The 11,446-nt window shown below is 51.4% G+C and overlaps 1 protein-coding gene across 1 annotated transcript in view; it reads right to left on the minus strand.

Moving 5' to 3' along the window:
- Positions 1-11,056, minus strand: part of NES (nestin) — a 78,679-nt gene extending 67,623 nt beyond the window's left edge. The window contains exon 1 of the mRNA XM_078669836.1: positions 10,146-11,056. Coding sequence (XP_078525962.1) covers positions 10,146-10,949 — 804 coding nt within the window. The 5' untranslated portion in view covers positions 10,950-11,056. The remainder of the gene's footprint in view (positions 1-10,145) is intronic.
- Positions 11,057-11,446: the final 390 nt, after the last annotated feature.

The raw sequence follows: 11,446 nt of genomic DNA on the forward strand, positions 1-11,446 counted from the left end.
CTGACACCTCAGTGAAGAGTGTGAACTGCTATAACTTTCCTCTTGTGAATGTTTTTGTGACGGTTCAGTCTCCCCTTCAAAACGAGCAGCGACCGCTGCATAATGGCGAGGTCAGGCCGCAGCTACACCACCTCTAGGAAAACCCCTAAAAAATGCGCTTTTATTGGTAGATTGGGAGAGCTCCAGTGGACAAATGTTATTTGACATGGAATACCAAGCGGTATAAGTTACAATACGTTTTGTTATCCCTTTCTTTTTCATCAAGGGTGGGGCAGAGACGACACGCCCTCTAATACTCCTCTTCCTTCTATTTGATTTTACCATCTTATTTTTTTGCAGTTTTATACAGCACAAACTCGACCCGAAGGTATTGGAGCGCTTTACATGAGCCCTAGTTACTTTCCACATGGGTACATTCATTTTTGTTAGGTACGGGGAGATTACTGATTTGCCCTGAATCACAGGATGTTGAGCCACCGCCAGACTCGAACCTGGTACCCCTGCTTCAAAGTCAGCAGCTCTGGCCCTTACGTCACACCCCCTCGTCAGTTTATCAGTAGGGGTAACAGGAAAGGCAGCTCCCTTCTCAAACTGGCCTTGACCTTGATGGGCCGGGTGACCCTCTCCCGCCAGTAATATCAGTCTGAGGCAGTGTGATCTACAATATTTACATCGCCTACAGTAGGTAATGCACACAGGCATCACGGATTTAAATACAAATATATTACCTGGTAGCATTCTACATCTGCCAAATGTGTGAGTGAAGTCAAGCAGGGGACAATGCAGGGACGAAGGGAGGAAGTAGAGGTGGAAAAGAGCCTGCAGAACTGAGGCAGAGACAGGAAGTGGAGGGAGATGGAAGACAGAGGCGTGAGGTGGATGCTAAACTAAGCACGCGCCCGGCATCCTTGGCCTGCTTAACACTGACAATGGCGGGTCTTGATTCCACCGCAGGCTGCTTTCCTGCACCAATCCTGGCTTCCTTTCTCTTTAACGACCTCCACAAACTGGCACACAGGCCCGGACAGGCCATAGCGGGCACCGGGCAATCCCCCGGGCAAAATCGGCCCTGTACCAAAATCGGCCGAAAACCGGCCCCGGCAAAGAGCTCGGCGGCACCTCCAACACCCCCTAGTGGGGAGGGGGGGGCGGCCGAGCACTTTGGGCTGCCCCCCCCCCCCCAGGGCCGGTTGTGGTTCCCAGTCCGGCCCTGCTGGCATCGTAGCATGGACCCCAAATGTACCCAACTACGCAGAACTTCAAGTCCAGGTGCTAGTATTCCCAAATTATCCTCGATCAATATAGCACTGGCCGCTTAAATTATGCGACAGGGAGCACCAAATTATGCGACAGGATTGACTAAATTATGCGGCACGGGAAAACAAATTATGCTGCATAATGCAGCACAGTTTTTGATACTATTGCTTCAGCCAGCGTGCTGCTGTGTTCCTTAATCACTGTAAGTGCCTAAAGCCAATTGGGTGTGGCAATTCAAGATGCTATGAAAAGTTTTAATTAAATTTAGTTTATTGTAAGAGCAGCTAATGTGCACCAGATGGGTGGCTAGACAGGGAGAGTAACTAATAGGCCATGTGTGGAAAATGCACAAAAAAAATCCATGTGAAGCTATTTCTTCCTCTTTTGATGCACATGCCACGTGTGCCTGTATAGTGGCAAAACCACCTGGGCACCTAAGCACTGTGGTAGCATCTGTCTGCCCAATGACACTTACAGGGCCAGCATCCAAAGGAATAAAGTGACAATCTACACTGCTAGGACAGGTCAGTGCCCACATCGAGTTAAATGTCAAAAGAGCTGTACATCATACATAGTAGGCGTTGGGTTAGCCCTGTTTATCTATTGGTCTGTTAAACTGTCACTCACATTTTGATACCGCCCACCCCAGCATTCAGTTTAGCTATGTATTGAGGGTAGAGTAATTAAAAGTCAATAGTACCTTTTCTTTGTGGCAGTGTTTAATTTGAGCCAGTGGCTTCCGGTGCTGGGCACCAGAGCTTATTTGTCAACACTGCCACTTGTGACAGTCTGCCATAAGGTGGCGCTGTCTAATTTAGAGAGCACACCAACAGTTAATTATTAAATCAAAATACATTAAAAATGACAATAACCTGCGGTCCAAGCCATTCTTATAGCTTTTGGGGCCTGGAATAGTTGGTTAGTCGGTGTATTTTTTACTGTCATTGGCAGCGCTGGCTAAAGCAATGTGTAATGCAAACTGCAGTGGCCTCCTGACGAGAGCCCTGGAACTTCATTTTTAAGCACTGTCTGGCAGTAAGAATCCTATTTTCCTGTGATGAGCATTCACACTAAAAAGGATTTTAGTGCTTGTTCAAATTGCACCCACCGTCCAGGAATCACTGGTACTATTTTATTAACATAATATGGAAGTTTTTTTCACATTTTATTGCAAGCATTGTCTACCGCACTTATGCAGCTGCATGTTTTCTTTTTAGGGCTCGCCTGCTGATGCGCTTCAGCGCATAGCTGGCGAAGCTCTATAGGGGCTTATCCAGTGTTTAACCACCACTGGCGATTCCACTGGCGATTCCTTCAAGTGCATGTGCTTTTTAGGTCATTGCGCTTGCGCAAGCCCTAAAAAGCGCGTGCACAATGCCACCAGCCGCCTGCCTGCCTGCCTCGCATTACCACATCAAAGGCAGCCCTCCGAGCGCATTTCTCACCCCCTAATTATTCACGGCCGGCCGGCAGGCACATCAAAGGCTGCTGCTGCCGTGACTCGCATTTCTCCTCCCTCCTCCCCTATCACTGCCCAGGCCGGCCTTACTTTCTCTTTACACGGGCGCCCATTCCTGAATCACTTGAAATCTCTCCACATTATTTGCATTTTGTTAATTAAAAAAATTAACTACAACACAGCGTTGCACATTTTTCTCGACTTCGGAAGGATGAGTCCCAATCTCATTTGTACAAAGTGTTGTAATGGGATTATTGGAGAGTTAGAGAAACGTGCTCACAATACTTTTACGCGATGCTTGCTTCATTCGGCATTATGCTCAGTAGTGGATCGGATACTTTAATTTATCATGTAGGTCTCCGCTGCCAAAGAAATTCCACATGCCCGACGGCGTCTCTATCAGCCACACATGAGGCAAGGTTAATGTTTATATTTTACCGGACATAAGACTGTATCAACATGTACATGTTGCTGCGCTATGTTTACTGCGCTTTTCAAATAATTTGCTGCGTTTTAACAGAGTGCATCCAAAATATAAGCTGTATGTCTCACTGCTTGTTAAATTTTCAATTCTTCTCTACCTTTCCAGAAATTTTCGTTAAGTTGTCTTAAGTGCCATCAATTGGTCACCATCACCGCCCAGGCCGGCCGTACTTTCTCTTTACACGGGCGCCCATTCCTGAATCACTTGAAATCTCTCCACATTATTTGCATTTTGTTAATTAAAAAAATTAACTACAACACAGCGTTGCACATTTTTCTCGACTTCGGAAGGATGAGTCCCAATCTCATTTGTGCAAAGTGTTGTAATGGGATTATTGGAGAGTTAGAGAAACGTGCTCACAAGTTACATTTTTATGCAAATCATCTGAGTAAATAAACAATAGCATGGTGCCGTTTGCGTCCTTGACTTGATCTGGTTTTTATTTTTATTTTGCTATTATTCTCACAAAGGCTAAGAAGGTCTGCCTTCTTTAGTATTAAGTGCTATACGTCGCATAAGCAACAGCTAACCATTCACTCACCCACGCAACGCCACTCACCCACGCAACGCCACTCACCCACGCAACGCCACTCACCCACGCAACGCCACTCACCCACGCAACGCCACTCACCCACGCAACGCCACTCACACACGCAACGCCACTCACACACGCAACGCCACTCACACACGCAACGCCACTCACACACGCAACGCCACACACACACGCAATGCCACACACACACGCAACGCCACACACACACGCAACACCACTCACACACGCAATGCCACTCACACATGCAACGCCACTCACACATGCAACGCCACTCACACATGCAACGCCACTCACACATGCAACGCCACTCACACACGCAACGCCACTCACACACGCAACGCCACTCAACCACGCAACGCCACTCACCCACGCAACGCCACTCACCCACGCAACGCCACTCACCCACGCAACGCCACTCACACACGCAACGCCACTCACACACGCAACGCCACTCACACACGCAACGCCACTCACACACGCAACGCCACTCACACACGCAACGCCACTCACACACGCAACGCCACACACACACGCAACGCCACACACACACGCAACGCCACTCACACACGCAACGCCACTCACACACGCAACGCCACTCACAAACGCAACGCCACTCACACACGCAACGCCACTCACACACGCAACGCCACTCACACACGCAACGCCACTCACACACGCAACGCCACTCAACCACGCAACGCCACTCACCCACGCAACGCCACTCAACCACGCAACGCCACTCACCCACGCAACGCCACTCACCCACGCAACGCCACTCACCCACGCAACGCCACTCACCCACGCAACGCCACTCAGCCACGCAACGCCACTCAGCCACGCAACGCCACTCAGCCACGCAACGCCACTCAGCCACGCAACGCCACTCAGCCACGCAACGCCACTCAGCCACGCAACGCCACTCACACACGCAACGCAACTCACACACGCAACGCCACACACACACGCAACGCCACACACACACGCAACGCCACTCACACACGCAACGCCACTCACACACGCAACGCCACTCACACACGCAACGCCACTCACACATGCAACGCCACTCACACACGCAACGCCACTCACCCACGCAACGCCACTCACCCACGCAACGCCACTCACCCACGCAACGCCACTCACCCACGCAACGCCACTCACCCACGCAACGCCACTCACCCACGCAACGCCACTCACCCACGCAACGCCACTCACACACGCAACGCCACTCACACACGCAACGCCACTCACACACGCAACGCCACTCACACACGCAACGCCACTCACACACGCAACGCCACTCACCCACGCAACGCCACTCACCCACGCAACGCCACTCACCCACGCAACGCCACTCACCCACGCAACGCCACTCACCCACGCAACGCCACTCACCCACGCAACGCCACTCACCCACGCAACGCCACTCAGCCACGCAACGCCACTCAGCCACGCAACGCCACTCAGCCACGCAACGCCACTCAGCCACGCAACGCCACTCATCCATTTGCAAAACGAAAAATGTCAAACTCTTCTATTGCGAGACCTATTGCATTTTCAATGCTTGTTTTTTTAGGTATTTTTGTGGCTTTCACTCACAAATTAAAAATATTACCCATCACACCAACATGCCAGGCCAGACCCAAGTGCTTGTTTTGCAGCTGTTTCGAGGTCCATACTTGGACAGCACCGCCCAGCATCTGGCATCAAGGACGTCCTTCCACGCCCTCCACTCACTGGGCACCACACCCACTCCTGGCTGGGGCAGGCGGCATGCTGCCTATGCATCATTGTAAATCTATAGGCACTGCACAGGGACAAAGAAGCACTGTCACTCTGCAAATACTCGAGTTATATGGAATGGAATGCCAATTGCATCGAACTCAATGGAAAGGCGGAAATCCACAGAGGGGGCGTGTGGGGGCAGAGGTCAGGGTACAGGCATGACATTTAAAGGGAAACCAACATCTACTCTTGAAAATTGCACAGAGGCTGGGTCACTATTACTCTCGGCTGGAGGTCTAGTGAAAGTGAGGTGGGCCATGATGCAAGAAGGAAAGAAGACTTATTGACTCCGATGGGGTAGGGAAAGACATCCACAGTCAGGGAGAGGTGTGTTCTCGAACTGCTGGGACCTGGTGCCATTGCACCTGCTGCACTAATGATAGCACAAGCCCAGGCACTCTTCTTTTGGGGCTTTAGTGCAAGAAGGAAATGGGCCCTCCTAGCCCCAATGAGGTAGTGCGCGACAGCCATGATGAGGGCGCAGCGGGCCCTCACACTGCTAGGACCAGGTGCCACTGCACATGCTGCACTGTTGATAGCCCTGCCCATGCACTGCACTTTCGGTGCCTCAGCCAGGGAACGGGACAGGCACAGAAGGCCTTTATGGTGTTGGGTAGCGCTGGAGGAGGCCATATTCCAGGAGGCGCTTCTCAAAGTTGCAGTGTCTGAATGCACTAATCCTCTATGGGTCCCAGAGTAGCGTGCTACTCGCCGAAAAAGCACTTTGGCGCCTCGTCAGGAGTAGCAAGCGCTATATAAATGCAATTACAATACAATACAATACAATACAAATCAAGGACCCTCCCAGCAAACTCTGGGGAGGTCCTAACACTTCCCTGAGGATGAATCCTCTCAGATATGTATTGACCTTGGGACGAAGGGGGGTTGGTTGAGAGGTCAGGGGCCCTCCTGTACCACATGTTAACTGAGGGCCGGTTTTAGATCTTGGAGGACGGTTACTCTGTCACAACGGTGAAGGATATTCCGTCCCCCGAAATATAAATCCCATTATATCCTATGAGATTCGTATGCGGCTGCCAGTATACCCGTCTCGGAAGTAACCTGTCGGCCAAGACCTAAATCAGGCCCTTGACTGGTAAACAAGGCAAACATCCAAAATGTTAAATGGGCTTTCTGAATACTTGTGAGTAGTGGTCAGTGCTGTACTGTAATTCCATTTGCATAGCGCTTCGCGGCCTTGATAAGCCGCTGGCGCTTGTTAGCAGTGCGCTTCACACTGGCGAGTGCCTGCTTGGAAGGGTGTGGTCCTAGCAGCGTGATCTGCGTGGGTAGTGTTTTTGTGTCGTGCGTGTGTTTCCAGAGTGGGGGTCTTTCATTGTCTTGGGGCGCAGCGCATAATTTATATTGTGTTAACCTGTGACTGCCTGTGGGCCAGAAGTGTGACCTTGCAACGCGGTGCACCTGTCACTCGCCAGGCATCCGAGCTACGGATTAGCGACTCGACAAAATGTGTGAGCTGAGGCAGGGTAGGCACTACGGAAAATACAGAGTTGGGTTGTGTTCTTCCTGCAGAAATGGAGGGGGTTCCTCCTCCGTGCCCTCATCGCTTCGAGGCGCTTCACATAGGCAACTCAAGGCTCCCAGCGGGTGTATGATACAACTCCTGAGAGTGCTGTTAGTACACCACCCATAGCTAAGTGAACGGCTGCTATTGGGAGCTTTACAGCGTGGCTTGGGTACACATCAGAGATGCTTTAATGCCCTCAAAAGCAGCGTTAACTTTTGAATTTCACTGAGATTATTCCTTGGGCCTTTTTTACAAGCCCCTTGCGCCACCAATGTATCACTTTTAATCAGTGCTTAATTTGAGCCAGTGGTTTCCGGTGCTCAGCACCAGCACTTTATTGTCAACACCTGGGCTTGTACCAGTCTGCCACATGGTGGCGCTGCTAAAAATGGCTATTGACTGTCGCACAAGCCATTCTTATAGCTTTGGGGGCCGTGCGTAGGTGAATTGTCACAGGTGTAGGAGTGTGATGGTTAGTAGTTGTGTTGTTACTGCCATTGGCAGCGCTGGCGGGGTCAATGTGTGGTGCAAGCTGCAGTGGGCTCCTGGCGAGAGCCCTGGCACTTATGTTTTTTTTACAAATTAAGCACTGATTTTAATATGGGAAAAGGTGACATACCGGCGGCACAAGGGACTTGTAAATAAGCCCCAAAGTGCCACGGGCAGGGGCAGCGAGCATCCGGGTTCCGGTTCTGCTTTCACAAGCCGCTGTAAGTGGGGAGTTTAAGAGCTCCTAGAAGTTTATCAGGCTATCATTATAGCTGGCACGTGCCTGACTTTGACCCAGCCCTACCAACACTTTAAAGACACCAGACAGAAAGGAATTCAGCCCTTTTACAAATAATGAAGTGGCACTCTCTGGCCTCCACTCTTATGTCGGCCACCTATACACTGTGTAGGCCTAGAAGGAGGATGCCCAGCGCATGCCCTGTCTGCCACCCTGGGTAGGGCAGGATTTGGCACAGATGCCCATACCCAGTGCATGCATTATTTGCCATGCAGGAGGTGAGGTATGGTGGTTAAAGTTACATAATGTGAAACGACTATAAAACCTGACTTCTAAACTTGCTGCCCATCGTCAACACAGCTGTGTGATCCTGGGCACACCCTTCTATTGCCCCAACCCCTCGTGGGCCATAATCTGAAGCTCATAAAAGCAGGCTAAGTGGGATCTACAGAAACAAGGCGCATTTCCGCTGAAAGAAGCAGCTGTGTCCAATATTCTGACGTGGCCTTTTGGGCCCCGTGAGACTGGGGCCTGCTTACATTAAGTCCCCTCCTCCCATGCATTTCACAGCCAGCACCAATTTCAGAAGCATGCTCCCTCAGAGAGCAGGGATGGATTCATTAAAGAGACAGAGACAGGAAGTGCACAGGCAGGGGAGGCAGATGGGCGCTCGGCTCCATCAGGGCATGTCAGGGGTCAGGGGAGCATTCTCAGGGGGTCATCCCATTAGGGAAACTAAATATTTTAATATTTAACTGAGCATGGGAAGCAAGCATCGACTCTTGAGGAGGAAGGCATACTTTCTTCCTGCGGGACAATAACATATGTCTTCGTGTGGTCAGATGACTCCAAGTCACTGTAGCCCCATGTTCCTAGTACTGGACTTTCACTGAACAAGCAAATGCATTCTGGGACTTGTAGTCTTTTGTCACTGCTTCTGTTCTAGCGCAATAAACTGCCCGTGTGATAATTTGAAGTCGTATTATATAAATGTTGGACTTAACTCTAGCTATGTTTAAGACTATTTAGTCTTAAACTACACACAGACCAATCTCTTTGGTAGGCCAACTCCTATGTCAGGAAATCACAGCGTGGCGTATGTGGTATGGAAGTAGAGGCTGTTTATTTGACAGTAGCGCTGGGACACCCCCGTGGAAGCACCCATGCGCTTTATAAATTGTTCATTTATAAATTGTATGTTCTTAATGCATTACACTTCTGTTAAAACCGTAGCTAGTCGACTTGTTTAAAAAATGTAAACACTAATTTAAATGTATTGCCATGTGCACCGTTTGATGAACTTTGTGGATAATGTTTTAAGGTGAAAATTGTTATAATTTATTTACATTGCTTTAGAATATGTAAAAATGTTTGCTATTGAAAAGAATTGTTCGTGGCATTTTTAAAAAAACCCGCATATAATCGACCGTTTGTATATATATAACTTTTAAAAAACAATAATTTGTGAAGAGCGAGTTCGGGTCTGAAAACATGGAGTTAGGTGTCGAATTATGCCCTTTAAACGTGGCCACGCTGCAACAGCTGTGCAGATCTTTCTAACGCAGTGCTCTCGGATAGGCACCCGGCTGTAGAGCACAGAAGCCACACCCTGAATCTGCCTGCAGGCTGCCTTTATCTCAAGGGCGATGCACGCGGCGGGTACCGCTGTCCAAGAAACACCCCCACAAAGAGGCGACGCTGGGATCTCACACCCGGACCCTTGATCGTCGCGCAGGCGGGAGATGTAGGGGGGAGAAGAGGGGAGTATGGGGCAAAAACACCGCTAGGAAAGAGATCAAGCTTTAAAGAAGAGGTGATTTCACATGGGCGGGGTCGCTATGCGACTAGGGAGGCGAGATGCCACGGAACGAGAGCTGACACATCCAAATTCTAAATCCTGCCAGACCCAAATGTGTGATCTTGTGCTAGTCACAGAAGTTTCTGACACTCGGCTCCTTACCTGATAACATTTGTAGCGCCCCGCTATAAGCTATCAACAGCACTTTATTGAAGCATTTTATCCGAAAGGGGGTATAGATACGAACAGTCGAGAAGTAGGATTTCACCAGGGATTCATTACTCAGATTTTCATCATGAGCTACTTTGCTTGAAGGCAACCAGAAAACCACATTTTCTCTCTCTCTCTCTCTGTCTGTCTGTCTGTGTATGTATATATATATATATATATCCTGTCCATAACATTGGTCGTTAACCTTTACAGCTCATAATTTGCCCAGGATCACACATTGCGACTAAGCGGCGCACGCAGGATTAGAGGCCAGATCTGCCCGCCGGTGGTGTATCCGGGGCTCACCCCTCTACCCCACCGGTGAGGAGCTGAGTGCCCGCACCCACCTGGCACTGCTCGAGGTCCCCCCGCTGGTCCTGCCACTCCCGGGCGAGGCGCTGCTCCAGCAGCTCCTTGCGCATCTTCAGGCCGGCCAGCTCCTTCTCCAGCGCCTGCAGCTGCGCCTGGCTCTGGCGGCTCTCCTCGGTCGCCTTCCAGAGCCTGTCCTTGGACTCGGCCAGGGTGGCCTCCAGCGAGGAGGCCTGGCTCTTGTAGCTCTCCACGGCCCCCCTCCACACCTCGGAGAGCCGCTGGGAGTAGTCCTCCAGCTCCAGGGGCGCCAGGGCCACCGGGGCCACCCTGAAGCTGTCCATGCCCTGGGACAGGCTGGCCACCTCCTGCTCGAGTTCCGCCCTGTCCGCCTCGTGCGCCTCGGCTAGCGCCTCGAGTTCGCTCTCCAGCTGGGCGGCCTTCTCCTTCAGCCATATCTGGGCCCTGCGTTCCTCCTCTAGCGCCTTCTTGTTCTCGGCTAGCTCCTTCTTGGCGTCCTCTTGCGCCTCCCTCTCCCGCTGGCATCTCCTCTTCACCAGCTCCACCTCGTCTGCCAGGCTGTCCCGCTCCAGCTCCACCTCATACTTATCTCGGAAGCTAGCGTCCAGCTCGTCCCTCAAGGCGCTAACCTCGTCCTCAAACTGGCTCCTCCACGACCTCTCGGCCCGAGACCCCTTCAGGCTCTCGATCTCGCCCCTCAGGAGCTCGTTCTCCTCCTCCAGCGCCTTGACGCGGCAGAGGTAGGCTTCCAGGCGCTTGTTGAGGCCCCACATCTGCTGGGACTCCTGGCCGGCGGCCGGGCTGCGCAGGTAGCTCGCCATCCTCTGGCTGGGCAGCAGTGGCGGGTCTGGTCCTTTTAGACACTCAGCGAGAGCCCCCGAGGCGCAGGAGGGGTGGACAGGGATGCCCGAGTGTGAGAGCAGAGCTGAGAGAGGCCGGGAGACAGCAGGGCAGAGCTATTCATACCCGGCGGCTCAGCTGCGAGGGGCAGGCCTCCCAGACAAGGGAAAGTGTTAACCCTTTGGGGCGTGCGTCCTGAGAGCTCTGTGACAGGACTGGCCGGCCGAGGGGGCTGCCGAAGAGGGATTGTGAGGGATTAGAAAGTATGAGGGAAACCACAAGCTGAGTCACTGTAGATTGTATTTATGTAGCGCCCACTGCTCCTGGCCGGTCATTAAAGCGCTTTCAGCTGTTTGACTAACTGATGCAAACTAGCGCATCCCGACTCTGTGGGCTGTTTTAAGGTTAATGCCACTGGAACGTTTTAAGACTTGGACAAAGTGCACAATTGCTCATGATCTCCACCCCCCCCCCCCTC

This window comes from Lissotriton helveticus, chromosome 12, assembly GCF_964261635.1.
Source record: "Lissotriton helveticus chromosome 12, aLisHel1.1, whole genome shotgun sequence".
In the NCBI taxonomy this organism is placed as follows: domain Eukaryota; kingdom Metazoa; phylum Chordata; class Amphibia; order Caudata; family Salamandridae; genus Lissotriton; species Lissotriton helveticus.